Source organism: Takifugu rubripes, chromosome 16 (genome assembly GCF_901000725.2).
Source record: "Takifugu rubripes chromosome 16, fTakRub1.2, whole genome shotgun sequence".
Lineage (NCBI taxonomy): Eukaryota > Metazoa > Chordata > Actinopteri > Tetraodontiformes > Tetraodontidae > Takifugu > Takifugu rubripes.
The window spans coordinates 2495121-2517103 of record NC_042300.1 but is presented as its reverse complement, the minus strand read 5'-3'; the positions used below and the strand labels follow the sequence as shown (position 1 = coordinate 2517103).

General features: G+C 47.8%; 1 protein-coding gene across 3 annotated transcripts in view; it reads left to right on the top strand.

Moving 5' to 3' along the window:
- The first annotated feature begins 2096 nt into the window (after positions 1 to 2096).
- enah (ENAH actin regulator) overlaps positions 2097 to 21983 on the top strand; it is a 34765-nt gene continuing 14878 nt past the window's right edge. The window contains exons 1-6 of one of the 3 annotated variants that reach the window (XM_011618636.2): positions 2097 to 2886; positions 2981 to 3125; positions 13787 to 13952; positions 14528 to 14705; positions 17843 to 17915; positions 20454 to 20659. In XM_011618636.2, the coding sequence (XP_011616938.2) occupies positions 3121 to 3125; positions 13787 to 13952; positions 14528 to 14705; positions 17843 to 17915; positions 20454 to 20659 (628 nt within the window). In that variant the 5' untranslated portion in view covers positions 2097 to 2886; positions 2981 to 3120. Of the gene's footprint in view, positions 2887 to 2980; positions 3126 to 8782; positions 8990 to 13786; positions 13953 to 14527; positions 14706 to 17842; positions 17916 to 20453; positions 20660 to 21983 lie in introns of those variants that run through there. The other 2 variants (XM_029849340.1, XM_029849339.1) reach the window with 2 other exon arrangements.

Genomic DNA, 21983 nt, shown 5'->3' with positions numbered 1-21983 from the left:
TGGTACAAATGTCTCAGTATCCATTCAGACGTAATGTCTGTCCTCTATGATTCTGCATCATCTCCATGGACCTGAGAAATGGAGTGTTGTAGTAAATCTCAGACAAGCCAGATGGGTCATTTGTCCACATACTGGTCGCAATACCCAGAGTTTAGAATATATGTGAACAACACTTGCTGAAAAGTTCATTCAGACAGGCAGGCAGGCAGACAGACAGACAGACAGGCAGGCAGGCAGGCAGGCAGGCAGGCAGGCAGGCAGGCAGACAGACAGGCAGGCAGACAGACAGACAGACAGACAGACAGACAGACAGACAGACAGACAGACAGACAGAAATAGATGAATCCAAACAGCATTAAACACAGAACCATACTGCACTGACTAGAAGTTTATTTTGCACATTATAGAAGAACATGTAGCAGCAGCACCATGACAATAGTAATGGAGCAGTAAAGAGAGAGAGAAAGGGGAGGAGTGTGCTATTCAGAACTCAGCAATCATGAGGGAGAAACCTCTGCACAGTTTTCCTGCTCTGGTCCTGATGCTGGGAAACCTCCTCTCAGACCTGCAGCCATACTGGAGGCCCAATGTTGCCAAATCCAATTAATGCTGATCCTCTTTAAAACAGTGAATTCAACCAAGTCCAGTTATACTCCAGTGAGTTTTTATTTTCACTAAATATATAGGTTTCTGAGCAGTTGGTCAGCTTTTCTACAAGCTCATGGTTGATATTTCATGAGACAGCAATATAAGATAGTCCTGGTAATATCTTCTGCTTTGGATGGAATTTGATTGTTTTTGAAGGATGAATCCGTACATGGTGCGTGTTTCCCTACAAAATGAGTAAAGAGGTCATGGGAATGGGGCAAGACAGCTGAGCAGGGCTAGAACGGGGAAAACCTGTACAGGTCTGCTCTAAAGCCACAAGGGAGCAGTGGAAGGCCATAGTTGTAGAGGTCAGTGTGTTTTGTTTTTTTTCCCCAAAACCTCTCCTGGACGTTTAGTGAGGATGAGCGCCCTCTGTCCTACCAGGGTAGAACGTGCCAGTGGCACAGGGGCGCCTCAGGTGGCAGTACAAACAGGTCCTGAGGAGCCTGGCAGAGCTGTTGAACAGGTGCAGAGTGAGGGCAAGCAGGTTTGGATAAAAACTGGTGCACAACAGGAAAAGAAAAAGCGGCAGTCCCCTCTGGCAAAATTTCCCCCAGAACATGGTGTGACTGCCCGAAAACCAACCTGGCAGGTGAAGCATCCAGGTCCCCCTTAGGGGCTGAATGCTGTCAGCACACATTGCCGTCTTGAGTGGACGGTGAAAATGTTCACAAAAACAGCCTGAGGATTGTATGCGGTACTGCGACGTGCACCCAGGGATCTGGCTAGTGCTGACCAAGGCACCAAAACAAACTGGGGTCCTCTTTTAGGGGTAACTTCACATGGGGAGCCAAAACTAATGACACCAAGAAATGCATGGAACACATCTGCAGATGTCATGGAGGACAAAGGAACTGCCTCTGGCCAACTGATTGTCTGATTTACCACAGTGAGCAGGTGTGTAAGGCCCTGGGAGGGGTGAAGGGTCCAACCAGGTCCACATACACGTGGTTGAAGCACCTGACGGAAATTGCAAATGGCTCAAGGGGTTACCAGGCACCAGTCACATGCTGCTGGGCCACTGCACCCAGAGCCAAGTGTTCTTAGCAACAGACAATCTGCAAAGAAATGCTGGAAATCATAACCTGGTGCCGAGAAGTTAGTGTGCGTTATGGGCCCAGATCCATTTGTCTTACATGAAAAAGTGGCAAAAGACAAAGCATCAGTCAAATGACAGTTAGCAACATCCACCAGTAAACCATTAGCAGACAGAAAATCTGCCCAATAAAGGGAACTACAATGGAGGCTATCACAAAGTCCCACTCAAATGTCTGTCCACAAAAAAAACCTCACCAACCTGGTACCAAATGTCCCAATAGAGGATCTGTTAGCAGTGCTCAAGCTGCCTCTGGATGACCGGTCCTCTGGCTGGAGGGAGGAGGCCCTTCTGAGGGTCAACCAGGTACTGTCTACTAGACAGGGATTCCTGTCAAAAGGCAGCTCTTCCTGTTCACCAGTGCTTGTTACTGAGAGCTAGCTTTTGTGTTTCCCAGCACCTCAAACGTGCAGAGAGGGACGCAGCGCCGAGCCTTGAGACCAAAATGCTGGTGGAACAAAGGTTGCCCTGCCTCCTTCAGGTGGAAACCCTGGCCATCATTGCTGGATCCATGTCACCAATGTCACATAGAAAAGGGCACCATAAAAAGAGCGCCATGTCCCCCAACCCATAATCCTCCTATGTAAGAGATAAGATATACCACCATGGACCAGCAGCTATACCTAAATAATTATCTATTTATCAGTTTGGCTGATAAATCAGCATCAACACTCCAAAGATAACTAAAGACCCAACAATGTTGTTACCATGGGAACCGCAACATTCTGCTTCCCACAAATTGTGTCACGCGCTTCCTTTACGATGCTTGTCCAACAAGAAAATCCAAACGCAGTTCACATTAAAATAAATGACTCTACATGAATGCAAACATATCTATAATCACCGTTTGCAGATAGTGATAAATTACAGAGTTTTCAGTGCTGTAAAATCTGCAGGAGCTCGATTATAACATAAGGCAGTTTAGAGAAGAGCAACCTATCCTCATCCCACCACCACAGTAACACCTGACTGATTCGGGACGGGTTTGACCCCTCTTTCAGGAGACGTGTTGCTGTTGGTGCTGAGCGGTGAAAGCCTGCTGTCAGACTGTCCTTGAACGCAGCATCATTGCGGCTGCAGGAGCGGAGCGGAGCAGCCAGACGGAGCCGAGAAGCCCGGAGCTCGGTGGCGTCTTCCCCGCAGTGAGTCGCCGGCCACCGCTCATCCACGATGCTCCATACCGCGTAGAAAGCCACGCTTTCGTCGTTTTACATCCTTTTCTTTTGTGGGTTTCAGCGGATTGTCTGGACGGAGCTGCGCTCATTCATCTTCTCGCCCAACCCTCGACCGAAGTTTTGGGAGAAGCCCCAAAAAATCGAATCGACATCGAAGCCTGAAGTAGCGTTCGCCGGTTTGGTCCCGACGACACTTTTGTCATGAGGTGAGAATCTGTTCCCGCGTTTAACGCAAGACAACGCTGACAGGCTAGCTCAACATGTTGACATGATGTCACGCACAGAGCAGCGACGCCGCTACCGCAGTTGCTGCTGCGGTCGGGCCGTGCGGGGCTCGGAATGGCGCACAAGAGGCAGGCAGACAGACAGACAGAGAGGGAGACAGACAGGCAGACAGACAGGCAGACAGACAGAGAGGGAGACAGACAGGCAGACAGACAGGCAGACAGAGGGAGAGAGAGCCTCTACTGCATTGAACCGCTACTAAATATTTGGGATTATGCAGACATCCTCCTAACGGTCTCTTTGCTCTTCAAACATGTCTGGTGTGTGTGTGTGTGTGTGTGTGTGTGTGTGTGTGTGTGTGTGTGTGTGTGTGTGTGTGTGTGTGTGTTGTGTAACATGCTAATCATGTTGTCACTCTTTCTAGTCATGGACATTTCTGTTTTGTACAACGTGTTTGCTCCAGTGTGCGTGTGTGTGTGTGTGTGCGTGTGTGTGTGTGTGTGTGTGTGTGTGTGTGTGTTGCCTGGGCTGTGATGACTGTGTGTTCAGTTATGTGATGGATCAACTCTCCCTGTGATCTAGCCTATAATTGAGTCCAGCTGTTTGAGTCCACAGTGGAGCTGGAGCTGCTTCTATAGCTGAACCCCTCTCTCTCCCTGTCTCCCTGTATGTCTCTCCCCCTGTCTCTCTCCCTCTTTCCCCCTGTCTCTCTCCCTCTCTCCCCCTCTCTCTGTCTCTCTCCCTCTCTCCCCCTCTCTCTGTCCCCCCCTCTCTGTCTCTCTATCCCCCTGTCTCTCTCTCTCCCTCTGTCTCTCCCCCCTTTCTCTGTCTGTCTCTCCCCCCTTCTCTGTCTGTCTCCCCCCTCTCCCTCTGTCTGTCTGTCTGTCTCTCAGGTTTTCAGCCTTCTCTTCACCCCCTGCCTCCCTTGTTGTCCCCCTGATTGACAGTCTCAGGTGTTGGGCTCTTGCAGTTGTCTGTTTCTGGCCCAGTTGGTGTCCAGCCATCACGTCTACATTAGCTGCCCTCCTAGTCCTCCACATGTGTCCAAAACTGTCAAAATACCGGATGAATTTGATATTGTCTGATGCCAACAGGGGTTAATCCAGTTGCTATGGAGACCTGGATTAAGCCTGCATTAAGACGGGAGTTTCTTCTTTGTGGTCTGTGTAATTACCAAGATTGATCATGTCATAATGTTTATTTTGTTCTTCTTGTGGTGTAGAGCTTGTTCTTTGGTTCTTAACATCTGCAGATGGGTTGTTCACCCATCTGTTGGCTGGGTGCCTGGTGCCGGTTCTTTCTTTGGTGTTGGTTCTGGTTTTGATGGGTCAGCCATGTGTGGGGCAGCAGTTTTACCCAGATCCAGCTAGAACACATTCCTGAGCCGTGATGATGCAGGACAGCTGATAACGGCGGTCACTTTGCCTGCAGCGTGTCAGGCGGCACGCCGGCCTGTCCACACTCCTCTGCTGCTGCCGTTTCATGCCGCTAACGCTCTGAAAATCAGTCTAAATATGGCAGCAGCTATGAGGGAGGCTCCTACCTTGTTGGGAAGGAGCCTTCTTTTTGGAAGCAAATGCTTAAAATAAAGACTTTTCTAGTTGTGGGAAATGCTCGAGCAGTCGGAAGTCCCTCTGTCAGCTGTTCTGTGATGCGACCCGTTCTCCCCGGGCTGTGTGCTGAGTTTGTCTCAGCAGAACCGTGTTTGTTTGAAGGCTGTGGACTCATTTACCAGGAGAAATGTTGAAGGGAGCTTCTCTTGGAAGAGAAAGGCAAGGCTGCTCATTGTCCCAGCACGGCCTCGCTAGGGAGGGGAAACATGATCACACGTCACCTGCCAGCAGCGTGGCTGTGCTCAGGTGAGTTCCTCAGGACAGTCTCAGCCTTGAGGCCTCCTCCTCCTCCTCCTCCTCCTCCTCCTCCTCCTCCTCCTCCTCCTCCTCCTCCCCGGCCCACGTGGTTTGATGCTGACAGATAGTTCAGCTACTGTGTGGCGTGGACGGCTGATAGCAGGACACTTATTTGAGATATGTAACTAAATGTGTGCTATCACGGTGATGTCACAGCCCTTCACACCCCCCACCCCCACCCCCCGCTGGAAACAGGAGCCCCTGGGTGTAATTTCACACGTAGATCTATTTCTGCAGTTGCCCAGGCGCAGAAAGGCTCTACCCCTCCACAGCAGACATATCCAGCAGAGGAAGTGTGCTTGAGGCAGGTTGAGGAGCGTCAGCAGGCTGCAGCCTCCTGATCTGTCCAGCCTTTTCTAACGTAGCAAGGCAGCAACAGTTTGGACATCGTCCGATGCTCAGTGATGCTCGGACCAGCAGCACCTGCTAATGGACGTGAGCTCAGTCATCTTGTTTATTGCAACTCCACAGATGGTCCGTGTTGGCACATGGGAGCACAGAAGAGGCTTTATCACCTGAAGCTGCACTTTGTTCAACTCTGATTTATTTCTGCAAAGTATTGCAACTATAGTCCAATATTAATCTACTGTATATAGTATATTATCAGGTGTCAGAAGGTTAGCGCTGCTGTTCCTACAGGCAGGGAAACGTCCATCATCTCATGACACGTGTGTGCTGTGTCATGTGTCGCTTGTTTATGTCACGCTAAGGTGCCTCAGCCATGAAAACTCTGCTATTGTACTGGCTGCTTGGATGCTTTTAAAGCTTTAAAGGAGGAGAACATCTCAACATACTGGATCCATCAGGCTAGAGATATTCTCTCCACACACACACACACACACACGCACACGTATATATACATATGTATATAAGGGTTTTAATCTTGAAGATGGATACAAACCAAAGTATTGGTGCTGTGGAATGATGTAAAGCTGTTTGCATTGCATTAATTTAATTATAGTAAGTCAAGTTGTTTTTTCCATTATTTTTGTCTTAAGTTATTTTGGTTTGTCCTGTGTGAACTTACATCCAGCCAGTGGTGAAATGGATTGATGGTCAACCTTTTTATCTCAGTCAATTTGGGTCAAATATTGTCCAACATTGGCAAAAAAAATGGCTTAAGAATATTTTTTTGTTCTGGGTAACGGAAACCCAAGGGTATATAGTCAATAAAGAGGTTATTAAATGGACCTATTCAGACACATTGCTCCCTCACGTGATGGGTTCTCGGTTTATTTCAACTCACTAATTTGGTGATCGGCCCCAAACGTCTTGATGGTGTAAAATTTAGTTTGTTTGATAATTCACTGAAACCAAAGCCTTCTGCACTTAGCTCTGTACCGGAAGCTATGACTGGTACTGGTTCAAACCCAAGTGTTACAGCCTGGGTTTTAACAGGACCCGAAAGCAGACAAGAACGCAGTGATTAAAAGTCCAAAACCAGGTTTAATTCAACAAACACAAAAACGCCGGTCCTCCTGGACTGCTGGGAAGCACAAGTTCAAACCTTGGACACCTCAAACGAGCAGGGAAATGTACCATACACAAGATACAAAATTCACTAGAAAATTCCAAAAATACCAACACAACAAAGTCACCAAAACACCAAAATACTCCGACACTGGTAGGCAGGAGTCCAGTCCTTAAATAGTTGGCTAGATTACAGATAGACTGCAGGTGCGTCAGTCTGTGACAGGAGCATGGCTCTACCACGCCCCCTGCAGGAAAAAACAACCCGGAACCCGGAACCCTGGACCCTAACACCAAACCCAGCAAGGGTCCTTCATGCTTGGTGCTGCCTCTGAACCAGTAGCCAACATCAACAGCAAGATCTTGTGGGTCCTTAAACTCCTGTACAGGGGCATTTTGACTGAGCATTAAGCTTGACTGCTAGCTAATGCTAGGCATAGGTCTAAAACCTCCATCCACAAACCTTTGCCAAAACCTTGTTGACAGGGGCGTCTCAAGCCCCATGATGCCCAGAGAGTATAGCTACATGTTCCACTGCATCTCAACAGTAAACGTGTAGGAGAGCAATAGCAGGTGAGGTGGGTGAGGGTGTGAAAATGTTTGTCCCACTCTGAATGTGTGAGGCTTGGGAGCCCAGACAGATGTATGTAGATGTATATATTAAGGCCGTCAGAATTGACGAGAGTACTCAGTGTAGCGTATAAAGTGCATATAATAATGTATAAATGTTTAGGTGAGTAACTTCATTGTTCTCCTGTAATGCTGATTTGGGTGGTACTGTAGTAGGTGCATCAATGTAGTGAAAGATATGATTGAATATATGCAGACATGTATGCGGCCCTACGTTATAGCGAAGCTGGTTTCTGAGGCATTTTGTGTTTTTGCTTTTGAGTAATCTGCAACAGCATCTATGCCGTACTCCTGCCATAGTGCTAAACATGGCAGATGTGTTTGATCTTTGACCTCCAGGGTGCATCTTCCCTGAAGCCTCTAACCTACATATGCGGCTGGGGAGAAAGTCATGTGACCAGAACATGAATCTCCCAGCCTCTGTCTGAGCGTCTCACGGGCATTGCAGTGATTTTTAATCATTGTGATCTGAAACTGAGTTTCCCGCTCAAGAGGGGATTTTTTGACTGTTGTGAGGGCGACTGTGTGCGAGTCGCCCTGTATGACGAGGTTAAAAGAGGTGGGCTTGAGCGCGGTCACGCGTGCGCACAAGCATGTTATGTTCGCAACCTTCAAGACACGGTCGCCCTGTATGAACCAGGCCGCCTATAAAGCAATATTTTTATCCAGATGGTTGTTACGACCCCAGAGGTTAACAGACAAATACCCGTAAGACCAAGTTCTTAGCTTTATATAATAAATAATCATATCCTTCCAATATTCTGTATTTGATAGTTTATATTTGATTTTGGAAACAACTTAAAATTGAGAGCAACATAATGAATATGAGCAAAGGTTGAGTTTAGGGTCTACGACACTATGGGACCAGCACGTGGGCCCCGGTGGTCCAAATGAGTCTTCAGTGAGCTAAACACACAACGCTGAAACAGATGTGAAGACGTGACTGGACCTGGCCAGCGTTTATGTTCATCAGGCTGCACTAAAACACGGCTGTGGATAGCAGGACACCACCAAGGAAGCCCCCGCTGACGCTGAGAACATGGCTGCACGTCTCAACTTTGCCAAATAGCAGCTCAGCACGCCACAGTGGTTCCGTGTAGGGATTGAACAATTTAGAAAGAACTTGCTAGTCTACATCTGGCATCATGTCACCATGACAACATGCTCCTGGCTAAAGGGAACAGCAGGATCTGGACCCGCTGTGCTGCATCAGGGCTCGGCCAGTTCACAATCACTGAGGGGAAGAGGAATTCCCAAGTTAGGCAGAGATTCCTCAGGATCATGTGAGACCGTCTGCAGGTCAGCTGGGACTGACAGGCAGAGGAAGGAGCCCAGGTTCCTCCTCAACCATGTGCAGCTCCACCACTGCTCCATGATGCCACCGGCTCACCTCCTCCGAGCTGAAGGCTGAAGGAGCGACGCCGATGAAGACGAGACACAATGTCTCCGTTGTTATTTTAGTTTATATTCTGTGAATGTCGTGTGTGTGAAATGAATGTAGAAAACCAGCCTGGTGTGTGCACGTATACATTTTTGAACAGGCTCACATTCCTCAGGGGGGCTCCTCCTCAGTGACCTCCAACACCCCCACACAGCTGCTCTATTTTTAGTCCTGGCTCCAGTGAGGTGGATGTCGGGTTTGGTGTCCACTGTCACTGTCCGTCCTAATGTTGGTCAGTCCCACCCCCCTGGAGTCAGCTTCTCAGTCGAGCCTATCAAGCCAAGAGCGACCGAGCTTCTGACGGTAGACGTGTTAGTCTGACTGAAGAAGAGACGGACTAAAGACGTTCAGCAGCAGGATTCGTCCACACCCAGAAAAAGATGACTCGTGACTCGTAAGTTTCGTCCAGTTTTCAGGAGGAAGCAGTGTCTGGGTTAGTGGTTGTAGACCTCTGCTCTATGGAAGCCTTTTGATGACTAGGGTGGTTCACACCTGCATCAAGGTGGACTTTCTGGTATGGGATTGCAATCCAGTGGTGCCAGGAGACATTAGAGTAGAGCTGTAGTCCAACGCACAACCCTGGGGACAATAGCTTTGTCTTTATCAAGTCTGGGAGATGCAACATTTGAGGTGAATGAGAAGAGACAGAGCAGGTGAGTGGAGGTGTGTGGGTCTTCTTCAGCGTACCTTCTCATGGCAACACCTACGGTGCCCGTTCAAACGTGAGGCCTGTGAATATCTGCCGCTCTTCAATTCCCAGCAGTGACACCGTTTGTTTGGGATTTTCTTCCAAAGAAACCCCCAGATACATGGTATCGTTATGAAGCTACAGAATTAGCTTAGCGTCTGCCTGTGTGCCACCTGTTGTAGCTCACCCAGCAACAATGACATCATTGTTGTGGCTCAGCAACACAAGCCGTCACGGCAACGTTTTGATGTGTCCCACGGAGGGGCTGGAATGGTCCCTGCTCTTCTGGAACACCTGTCTGACACAGAATACCCAGCCTTTTCGCAAAGCTCTCCTTGTTGTCCACCTCTGTCCACTTCTGGACAGGATACCCTTAAACTGGAAAATGTTGTTATTGTGGGACTATTTTAAATGTTACTCACTTTAGTGTACTCTCACTTGAATCAGCACTGCCAACTGCATCAGCAGGACGGTGTTTATCATCGGACTGGGTGCCAAAACCTGGACCAGGGCAACTATCGTGAATTTAACAACAAGTCACCTTTTACAGAGTGATTGTGGACTCACAAAATTCTGATTTTATTTCTCTGCTTTGCTTGAAATTATGTGCCTATGCATGCTTGTGTGGTCGGTATTAGAGTAGAAGACGTGATGTCCCTGAATCCATTTTCTTGGATTGGCTGGTGAAGGAGACTCGTGTTAACTTTTATTTAAAAATGTGCTCAGTATTTAGCCTGGAAGACTACAGAGGCTCAGCTTCTCCTAAAATGTCACAATGAAATGGTCAAATAGGAACCGTTGTGTTAAAGTTTCATCGACTACAAATGTGTTGGAGCCATTCAGGTGGAAAACCAGTTTGTTCAGAATCAGCCTAATGGAGGCAGTTGACTTAATAGCTAACTAACTAGCTAACTAACCTGTAGTGTCACTGTTTTTGCCCGTAGAATCCAAGCATCCGCGGGTTTTATTGCCTTCAATCTCCATGCTCATTTGGTTTAGCCCCGCCCCCAGTCACTCAGAGTGTGTGTGTGTGTGTGTGTGTGTGTGTGTGTGTGTGCGTGTGTGTGTGTGCGTGTGTGTAACATGTAACATACTCGTACCCACACAGATCTTTGATAAAGGAGTTCTATGTGCTCCACTTGGTCATTTATGTTTCATGTATAAGAGGGATGGAAGAATGTGGTGGGTGCAGGTTTGAAGGCTTCAACGCTCCATATGTGAGGACGTTGGCCACCGTTGGCTTCAACTACTTGCTGGTAGTTGAACTGCATCTTGTTGAACCTCGGTAGCTTTTGTATTGTTACCTCCAACATTTCCTTCGTCCACCATTGTTGTGTGTAGAGATGCTGTGAGGAGGACTGTGTGTGATGTCAACACTGATAACCTCTTAAAGCCATAAAGATTATGCCAAGAAATAAAGGTTTGCTTTGTTGCGATATCCTAAAATCCAAAAGGATAAGGGTCTGGAATAATCCTTTAAGACAGCCTCTCTTATTAAGGCTCTCCTCGTGAAGGTTGGAGAGGGCTGAAGAGCTGTTGAGCTGGGTTTGAGTGATACTGCCGCTGTGATCTTCATCTGGAATCTTCTGCTATTGTGAACTCTTGAGTGGGGAGCCTGTTGCCTAGATACCGTGCTGTGGAAGCAGGATTGCGGTTGCCGCTGCCAACACGCAGGCTTTGCAGCCCTCTGGTGCCTGCTGGGTTTCTCAAAGAGAGTCTTCCTCTGCTGCAGGAGAAAGCTGATGAGGCTGTGGAAGCCCGATACACATCCAGCACTTCCTCATGCACGCTAGTATGAGCTAGTAGTACACATGATGGACTCCGTCTATCATAAACCTCTTTAGATAGAAGGATGTCTGGGACAAGCGCGTAACTCTTTGTAACTCTTTAGTTAATTGTTCCCAGAAAGCATTGTAACAGCTTAAATGTCTCCACACATCTTAGGGTTAGGGTTAGGGTTAGGGTTATGGTGCTGCTCCTCAGGGTATTTCAGCTAAAAAATAGGTTCTCAGGTGTACTTAACATCTAAAAACACAACACCTAAAACATCTGCACATACAGTTTAACCAATGTAACAGTATTTTAATGTACTCTAGGCACAATAACTCACATTATACAAGCAGACTTCATTAAAGACACATTAATACGACAGCACATTATGAATTTACGCTGTATTTGTGAATGTGCTTAGTGGCACGGGTGTACAGACGTGTATCTGTGGGCCGCCCTGTCTGTGGGGCCTGCATTTCCTTTCACTAAAGTCTCTAGTCCCGGGTTTAAAACTGTTCCAGGCAGCTTGGCCGGGCTGAGCATTGTGAGGCGGTGCGGTAGCCTCGGCCAACCCCGTTCCTCCAACAGCGCATCAAGCTGTCTGTGGCTCAGTGTAGATGAAGGAAGAGCTCGTCCATGTGTGCGTTTATCCCCGTTTGTGATTGACCTCACACTGGCCGGCCAGGGCCGCTGACGGGGGCACCTCACCTAAGTAGGTACAGCTTTGCTACCTACAGCAGTCCAAGGCCCCTAGTCTGAAACATTGTCTTTGTTAATTCTTTGGTTCTCATGTGTTCTCAAGGACAGCTTGTCATTCTCAGCCAAGCTAAAGTTGGTTTTCCAAGGGTGCTACTGTGTGGAAACAAGCTGACACATTTGGTTTCCATGGTTACACATGAGGTGTGAGATAAGCAGGCGAATAAATGCTCTTCCGCTGTGATGAAAGCTTTCTCTGTGCAGCCTGTGAATGAGTGTAAGTGGGGTCCCTGCCAGGCGCCCCGTTAACACCGCGAAGCCTGCACACGTGGGAGCACGTGATGCAGCGGGCCTTTGGCTCCTCACTGGGCCTTTCTTTAGGGACCCCCACCCCATCACCCCACAGTCCACAATCTCACCCATGGGGGAAATCACCTTTGTTCAACCTCGAAAAACCTAATTTTACTAGAGTGATCTGGCCAGGAAGCAGCAGTGGAGACAGGGAACCTTCAGCAGGATACATTTACACAAGATCGCCACATTTCCAGCACACGTTTCCTCCCGAGGCTGTTAACGATGGCGTGAACGCGCTGAGACTCTTTGGGCCTCATTCACTGAATCCCCAGTTCAGGTGGTCAGAAGGGGGACGCCCACCATTCCTCCCAGTACGCAGACGTGCGGGTTTCAGTTGTTCCGTACGTGCAGCAGAAGCTGCTGTTACTAAGTATAACTGCTGGCTGGTGTTGGGCTGACAGAACCAGATTTGCCTTCCCGTTGTTGTTGTTTCTATTTTTAGCCGGTGGGTCGACTGCTTATATAACAATGTAATTACACACAAAATTGTGCCCCAAGCAGCAGGATTGCAGTTCCATCACCATCCTGTGTGATGGTGTCACTTCACTGATGGTAACCAGTAACCAGATCACTACCCGATCTGCAGCGCTCTTCTGAGGGGGCGTGAAGCCTCAGGTTTCATGTTCCACTGTGAACAGACATTTCTAACTAGTTTTCCTCTTTTCCTCTAATGTTGAGCTTTGCTTTATTTCAAGAAAAAATGATTTGAGCCAAAGGGATTTTTGCCTTTTTTCTGTGCTTAAGTCACTTCACTCACCATTGATTTAGATTTTCCACAACGTGACACCCAAACATCCTGTTATGGGAAATCTAAATCAATATTGTGTGAGTGGAAAACACATCTCCTCCATTTATCCTCAGGACTTCAGCCTTTTTTGTTCAGTGTTACACTTCCTACAGACAGGACCTCCATAAGGGTGCTGTAACATGTGATAGAATATGGTTTATACTCACAACACCCAAATACACAGTAACATCCATTTAATTTTTCCCACAAAAGCAGCCTTTATCCCAACAAACACAGTCAGTATGCATGCAGAACAACAGAAGCATTTCCTGTCTGTGCTGCGTCCTCTCTTCTGTCCGGGTCAGGCCACAGCACCTTTTACCTGGCCAATCAGAAGGGGAACTACGGCCTAGCATGGCGACTGTGGCCCTGAATAGCATCGACAGCTATATCCCCACAGAAGGGCTTTACGTGTTTGTGGGTTTCAGTCCTTCCATCTTCAGGCAGAAACAAAATCCTCAATAGGATTGAGGAATTTTGGTGGGCAGTGAACTTGTAACGTACCAGAGCAGCCCGATGGAACCAAATGTCAACGTAGCTGAGCTGCTCTGAGCCATCGATGTGATCTGGTGTCCAGGAACGTGAGCCGAGCGGCAGTGCTGGATAGGGTAGCATGGTGATGGTGATGTCCTCCCATTGGTTATTTTCTCTGTTGGATGTAAACTGGGACAAGGAAAATCCCATTATTATGGATTAAACTGTGCATGTAAATGTACTGAGTGAAGCAGCAATGGCAAAGGTCCCGTTGAACAGGAACAAACCTGAGCAGGACCTCTCTGGGACATAGGGGGCTGTAAACCAAGTGTCTGGTGGTGTGTGTATGAGTGTGTGTGCTAGTAAACTATGGAGGCTATGCTGCGTGGCCTCCTGTGAACGAATGCTGTGTGTCTCCACAGTGAACAGAGCATCTGCCAGGCTCGGGCTGCTGTCATGGTCTATGATGATGCCAACAAGAAGTGGGTCCCAGCTGGAGGCTCCACAGGCTTCAGCAGAGTTCACATCTACCATCACACTGGCAACAACGCCTTTCGCGTGGTGGGGCGCAAGATCCAAGACCATCAGGTAAATGATTGGAACGGAGCCTGCAGATGGAACTGCAGCTCAGGGGCCAGAGGCCAAAGGCCAGGGGACACGGGACAAGGCCCCCTTCAGCAGCCGCGCCCATGCCTTGAGATGGTGCATATAGAAAAAGACATATAGAAAACAAATTAAGATAAAACAGCTTTGAATGAGATGTTGAATTATGATGCTGGCACATTGAACAGTGTCTGTCTGTCCTGGCTCTGGTGCTCGCAGAAAAACACTGAAATAGCCCCAACATGGAGCTCCTCCTCTCCTCTCCTCTCCTCTCCTCTCCTCTCCTCTCCTCTCCTCTCCTCTCCTCTCCTCTCCTCTCCTCTCCTCTCCTCCCCCCTCCACTCGTCTCGTCTCATCTCCTCTCCTCTCCTCTCCTCTCCTCTCCTCTCCTCTCCTCTCCTCTCCTCCCCCCTCCACTCGTCTCATCTCCTCTCCTCTCCTCTCCTCTCCTCTCCTCTCCTCTCCTCTCCTCTCCTCTCCTCTCCTCTCCTCTCCTCTCCTCTCCTCTCCTCTCCTCTCCTCTCCTCTCTCTAATCTAGAGGTTTTTACTCCATCTCTAGGTGGTGATAAACTGTGCCATTCCAAAGGGGCTGAAGTACAACCAGGCTACTTTGACCTTTCACCAGTGGCGAGATGCTCGGCAGGTCTATGGCCTGAACTTTGGCAGCAAGGAGGATGCTAATGTGTTTGCTAGTGCCATGATGCATGCCTTGGAGGTGCTGAACTCCCACGACACAGGTAGGTCTGCAGCTGTTGGACTCCACAAATGCACAAGTTATTATTAAAGAAAACAAGACAGAGCACAGAGCATAGTTAACTACAGTGGTAGTTACACTGGTAGTTATTAGACTGGTAGTTATAGTGGTAGTTATGATGGTACTCATTATTATAGTGGTAGTTATTATACTGGTAATTGTACAGGTAGTTATTAGACCAGTAGTTATTATAGTGGTAGTTATAGCAGTAGTTATTGTAGCGGTAGTTATTACAGTGGTAGTTATACTGGTAGTTACAGTGGTAGTTATTAGACTGGTAGTTATAGTGGTAGTTATGATGGTACTCATTATTATAGTGGTAGTTATTATACTGGTAATTGTACAGGTAGTTATTAGACCAGTAGTTATTATAGTGGTAGTTATAGCGGTAGTTATTGTAGCGGTAGTTATTACAGTGGTAGTTATACTGGTAGTTACAGTGGTAGTTATTAGACTGGTAGTTATAGTGGTAGTTATGATGGTACTCATTATTATAGTGGTAGTTATTATACTGGTAATTGTACAGGTAGTTATTAGACCAGTAGTTATTATAGTGGTAGTTATAGTGGTAGTTATTGTAGCGGTAGTTATTACAGTGGTAGTTATACTGGTAGTTACAGTGGTAGTTATTAGACTGGTGGTTGTAGTGGTAGTTATGATAATGCTCATTATTATAGTGGTAGTTATTAGACTGGTAGTTATTAGTCACTTATAGCTCCAACCCGTGATGATGATGATGACCTGATGTCCTGCTGGGCAGATCTGACTCTTGCGTGAGCACACATTTTCTAAGTGGTATCACTCAGAAATGTAACTTACTTCCATGGTTCTAGCCCAGGTACTTCCATGGTTCTAGCCCAGGTTCTTCCATGGTTCTAGCCCAGGTACTTCCATGGTTCTAGCCCAGGTACTTCCATGGTTCTAGCCCAGGTTCTTCCATGGTTCTAGCCCAGGTACTTCCATGGTTCTAGCCCAGGTTCTTCCATGGTTCTAGCCCAGGGGTCGGCAACTCAAAATGTTGAAAGAGCCATATTGGACCAAAAAAAACAATAACAAATCCGTCTGGAGCCGCAAAAGCCTTATTATGAAGGCAACACATGCTGTAAGTGTCTATATTAGCTTTATTAGCCTACTATCAAGATGATAATCAGGCTACAAATACATAACGAGCATCCTGGAGAGAATGACGCACCACGTGACCACTCTGCTGTACAATGGTGCTTTAAGTTTAACTTCCATTATAATGAGATGTTAAAATTAAATATTTATTATACAAATTTTCACAGCATTGGAAAACTGTTTGTCATGCTTTTCCTCCTACAGAAATTATATTAAAACAAAAAATATATTCACACATCTTTTTCCTATATTTGCTAAAGCTCCAGGGAGCCACTAGGGCGGCGCTAAAGAGCCGCATGCGGCTCTAGGTTGCCGATCCCTGGTCTAGAGGGTGGCTCAGCGAGGCATGAAAGGTAAATGCTGCTGTCTCCCTGGTGCTCCACATGATCTGACTCCCTCCGGACTCAAATAGCCCTGCTAACATGCAAGAAGGTGCATTTAGAAGAGGTGATGACCATCCTGATCCTGGCTGGGCCTTCAAAATATTTGGATGTGTCAGTGTAGAACAGATGTTGCTGGTTTAGCGTTATCACACGTCCTGGTATATCAGTGAGGCAGAATGAAAGAGTCCCACTAGATCTGATCAGTCAGGAAGACATGATTTGGAACCATTGTTGAGGAGTACTGATACTTGATGGAGAACCCCTGAAGAGCCTCCTGACTGACTGGCTGAAACATTCTTTTAGCTTTAATATGTGAAGGAAAACAGGTTTAGTTGCCACACCAGGGGCCTCATCTACAACGACGTGTGTGGATTTCATACTAAAACCTGGTGTTCCTTCAAATCCAGGAAAGTTAATACACATAAAGACCTTCAGATGTCTGAAAGTGTGCGTACGTCTGAACCCAAGCACATTTGCTTTGGGCATCCCAATCGGTCCGACTGAGCCCACGTCAGAGCACCAGGCTCCTCCTTGGCCACTCTCGCTATACATATGCAAATGAGTTTAAGGAGCAGGGAGCAGATAACAAGCAGCACTGGCTCAGCAGCTGATGACATGAGTGGATCTAAAAGTGTGTTTGAAACGGTGCAGAAAAACCCGTCACCAACGATGGTACTGGTTACTGGTTGATGGAGACGCTCCTCAAAGAAGTGGAGGCACAATAACTATTCTGTGTGGCACAGCGCCCCCCTCTGGTGTTGATGATAAACAGAAGAGTTCTAGTCTGCACCAGATGAAATCAGTGTGGCCCCAGCCCCACAGTTCCATGAGGATGGTCCTTGGGCCCCGAAAGCAGCTGCTGCCAGTGCTGCTTGTTGTCTGCTCACTGCTCCATTAGCAACATCTCCTAATAGCACCGACGCTGTCGTCGTTGGTAACGGGGTTTTCTGCACCGTTTCAAACACACTTTTAGATCCATTCGAGTCATCACAAAGACCTGGGTGAGTTTGTGGTTCAGCTGTTTAGCTTAATGCTCACATCCCTCTCAGGAATGTCCTTTTGGACATTATTAACAGTTTATAGCTTCACCACTAGGGGGCGTGAACAGCCGCAAAGCGCTTGAAATGTTTGTCCACCAACCAGGGAGTTGGGAGCACATTTTCAGGGTTATTTCACTCTTGAACTGGAAAAGTGAGTGAGCAAGCGTTTGTTCATGAGGCCCTAGGTCAGGGGTGCTAATGCTAGCAGCTGTAAAGGCAGAGAGAGGCTCGGTCAGGCTAGCTGAACACTAACTAACCCTTTCATAAACTGTCTCGTCTAACGGGAAAGAGTATGTTGGGTAATGAAACCCTTCCCCGGTTAACACCCATTTGTTCTTATAAAGCATCCACCCGGACCGATATTTCCAAAAGGTTCTTGAGGCTGTACTGGAAGTAGTTTTAACAATAACATCAAAATAACCTTAAACAATTTGATCATCACCAAACTGGGGTGTGTCCTTTGAGCTCCTCTTGCCCTTCCTAATAATGCCTCATTTTGATTTTGTTAATTAATCGCACAGGAAAAGTTGTCAGTCAGCGTATTGTTGCTAACGTAGGTTATCTGTCACACTCTGCAGGGCCCACATTGCCCAGACAAGGTCTCCAGGTTGTGAATGGTCCCTCACAAGAGGAAGCAGAGCTTCAGAGAAGGTAAGGACTAAAGAGCTGCTTATTTTGTCTGTGCTGTTGATGATGGTGTTAAAGACCAGAGACCCATAATTACAACTGTAGTGATTAAGCTAAAGCAGTATATGCTACAAAAATGAGGGAATCTGGAGAGAGGAGTTGGTTTTACTGGTTTTTACCTGTTTATTGGTGGAAACCTCAGCCAGTCCTGATGAGGTCTTCACAGCAAGGTTTCCACAGTAATTACATCTGTAGGTGGGAGAGAGGAGTGCAAGGGGGGTGGAAGTGCATCAGGGATGGGCCCCTAGCCCCCTCTTGTTGTTATAGTTGTTAACAAGCATTTGTTCTTATAGAGCATCCCTGTGGACTGTTATTTCCTAAAGATTATTGAGGCTGTACTGAAAGTAGTTTTAGCAAAAACATCAAAATAAACTTCAACAATTTGATCATCAATGACAACAGTGGTCCAGCCACAATATTCTCAGTCAGCCTGGCCCCGCCCCCTGTAGCTCCGCCCTACACACGTTTACCAATCACCAAGTGTCAGCAACCAGGTTGCCAGTTATCAAACGTCACAAATGTCTGATGTTACTAAGCCTAAAAGGCCTGGGTTTAATTGCCGACATCTTGACAAAGTGGGTCATGATAGTGGGTCAGTGAGTGGCTAATAAAATGTTGAAGAAATAACAGCAGCCATGGTCATTGGTAACATTAGCAGGCACGTCTCTGGCATGATGGTGAGAGGCTGTTGGAAAACCTCCAGCATAACACGGCCATTATAGCGATGATTGAGACGGTGCTGGTCCATGGTTCTGGTACATGGTGCTGTGTCCAGCAGCCCAACTGGTAACGGCTACTGTGGGGGAGGCGGGGGGGCTTTTAGCCTTACTAGATTCTGTGGGTTGTCAAAGCAACAAGTTCAACAGATGAGGGAAGAGAAGGGTTGAGGGAGGAGCTGAGACAGTCGTCCACGCCGTTGCTCCTGTGGTGTGTAGACAGAGAAAGCTACGCTGCGTAGAGCCAGCTGTTAGCTGCTGGTAGCGCATGAGTTTGGGTAGCGCATGGTCGTATATCTGTGTTGTAAACAGGGACCGTTGGGTCATTTGTGGTCTTGCGAGGTTCTGAGATCCAGACGGAAGCTCGCTCAATCAATCAATCAATCAATCAATCAATCAATCAATCAATCAATCTTTATTTATATAGCGTCTTTTACAATCAGAATTGTTTCAAGGCGCTTTCCAGAATCCCAGGGCCTGACCCCAGACAAGCAACAGTTGGAAGGAAAAACTCCCCTTTAACAGGAAGAAACCTTGAGCAGGACCAGGCTCATGTAGGGGGACCCTCCTGCTGATGGGGGAGCTGGGTAGAGAGAGAGGAGAAGGGGGAGGAGGGAAGTAGAGATGGAGTCAGCCTCCCGTACCTGGACAGGGAGCTGGTTCCATAGCAGGGGGGCCCTGGTAGCTAAATGATCGGCCCCCCATTCTACTCCTAGAAACTCTGGGAACCACAAGTAGACCAGCATTCTGAGAGCGGAGCAGTCTATTGGGCTGGTAAGGTATCACTAGCTCCTCCAGGTAGGATGGAGCTAGGCCTCTGAGGACCTTGTAGGTCTAAATATAACGGGCAGCCAATGAAGAGACACCATTAGAGGAGTTATGTGATCTCTTTTGTCAATACCTGTCAGAACTCTGGCTGCAGCATTCTGGATCAGCTGGAGGCTTCTTAAAGAGTTAAGCTCAGGATATTAGTGATATTCCCTCTCACTGACACTTCAGGCTTGCTGAATGAAGAATATTTGCTTTTAGTAGTGATTCCCTTGTATATACTAGTGTAGCTTTGTCTCATTTGTCCTGCGGAGAGGACGAGCCCAGAACCACTGAGCTCAGCCATGGGGGTGGAGGTTCTGGATGGAAATGTTGCAGGCTGGAAAAGGTGCTGTCAGCACTCAGGAATGTAGCCGCTCTCTGACCCGACCCGCACCAGCTGTTGACTCCAGCTGTGTCTTCAAACTCCCGTCAGTGTCCTCGTTAGTGTCCTCCAGCGGGACAGGAAGCACAGCTCTAGTTGGGCAGAGGAGCTCAAAAGTGTGGACACCAATTGGTCCCTTTTGCACTGTTAGATGCAGGGTCATCTCCAGGGTCAACGTACCGCACCTGTGTGCTTGTGGAGCTGCTCATGGCACACAGAATGGTAGGACAGAGTCACCAGACATGCCTACATGTCTGCTCCTTGAAGGACCTCCACCCCACCTTCTCTCTGGGGGGGTGATCTGATTGGAAACAAGACTGGGCGCCATAACCTGTCACTACATGTCAAAGTATATACTCATGATCTTACAGTTATTGGTGGGCTCTTGAGGTCGACCACCATAGATCCACTGATGAAGATCTCAGCATTTGATTGTGTATCCAAACACCTCCAGTCAAGGACATCAAGTGTAATTTAGAAATCCACAACTGTGCTAGAAAGTTGGGATTTCAGCCTGGTTTCACCTTAAAAACAGTCAAATGATTTGTGGACATTTTAGACGTTGTCTTCTCCTGACTGTGTTTCTCTCCACAGGCAACATCAGGAGGTGCAGAAGCAGAAGGAGATGGAGCGAGAGCTTCAGGAGAAGGAGGCGCAGGCAGAGAGGGAGCGGCAGGAGCAGCAAGAGCTGATGATGGAGAGAGAGAGGGTGGAGAACGAGCAGATGGAGAGAGAGAAGCTGGAGCAGCAGGACAGAGAGCAGCAGGACTGGGAGAGAGGCAGACGTAGCTCCAATGTTGGTAAGGATGGACACGTGCACAGGATAGGTAATAAAAGGTTGTGATGATCCATTGGAACAAGTCAAACGTACTGAAAAGCCATAATTAGGATATGCGGTGTCGGTCTGTGGAGGAGCCGCTACTGGGCTTGGCTCACTAGCGGCTAATCTGGCTCCGTTGGCCTGGTTCTGAAGCCTGGTCCAGGCTCCACAAGAGTCCTCAGACTCCAGGTGCCAACAGTCCCAAACCCAAACCAGGGCTGCCAGAGCCAAGTTCTGTTACGGCAGTACTGGGGCCAGTCAGTAACCGCCTGTAGCACCCCCACCCACGGTTGCATGTGCACGTGCGTAGCGATGTGCACGCCTGAACAGCATGAAGGTGCACCGAGCTTTAGTCCCTCGTTCCCGACGGGGCAACACCAGACCTGAAGGAAGGTCTGCGTGGAGCTACGGGACGAGATGAGAGGACGACTTCAGCCGCCCTTTAAAAGGTCACCTCTGTCTGAGCGCTGATGTGACGCACAACAGATCGAACCCAGCTCCAACAATAGTAACAGTATTTATCCAAACATAAGAAACTTAAATGCACTGTTGAAAATGAGTGCTCAGACCAGAGCTGGATATCGGCACAGCAGCGCCCCCTGCAGTCTGGTGCTGCTCATTTATTAGCTGACAGTAAGAAGCAAGAAGAGATTCTGATTTGCTTCTTTGTTTCATCATTTACGTGTTGCACCTGTAGAGCAGACTGCTGCTGGCTGTCTGTGCACTGTCCCAGTGCTGTTGTCCTCTTTAGCGGCACTCATGGACTGTCCTTGGCCAATCACATGACCTACTGGGAACCAACTGTTGGAGCCATTAAAGACCTGAAAATGAGGGCTCAGACATCAGAGGAGGCTCCAAAGGTCATGGGTTCCTCTCCTTTTCTGCTCAGAGCAGCCAGTGATACAGACGTGTCCCTCAGGAGATGAAGAGGATTTTGTTCCAATGGTCGTTCTCACACCTTCAGGGAGTAGCAGCAGCAGTACTACTAGTAGCAGGAACAGTAGTAGTAGCAGCAGTAGCAGTACTACTAGTAGCAGGAATAGTAGTAGTAGTAGTAGTAACAGTCGAAGTAGCAAGAGTAGTAGTAGCAGTAATAGTAGCAGCAATAGAGCAGTAATAGTAGCAGCAATAGAGCAGTAATAGTAGCAGCAATAGAGCAGTAGTAGTAGCAGCAGTAGTAGCAGCAGCAGCAGTAGTTAGAGTATTAGTATTCGTAGTAGCAACAGCATTAGTAGTTGCAGTAGCAGTAGTTGTAGGAGCAGTAGTAGCAGCAGAAATAGCAGTAGTAGTAGCAGCAGCAGTAG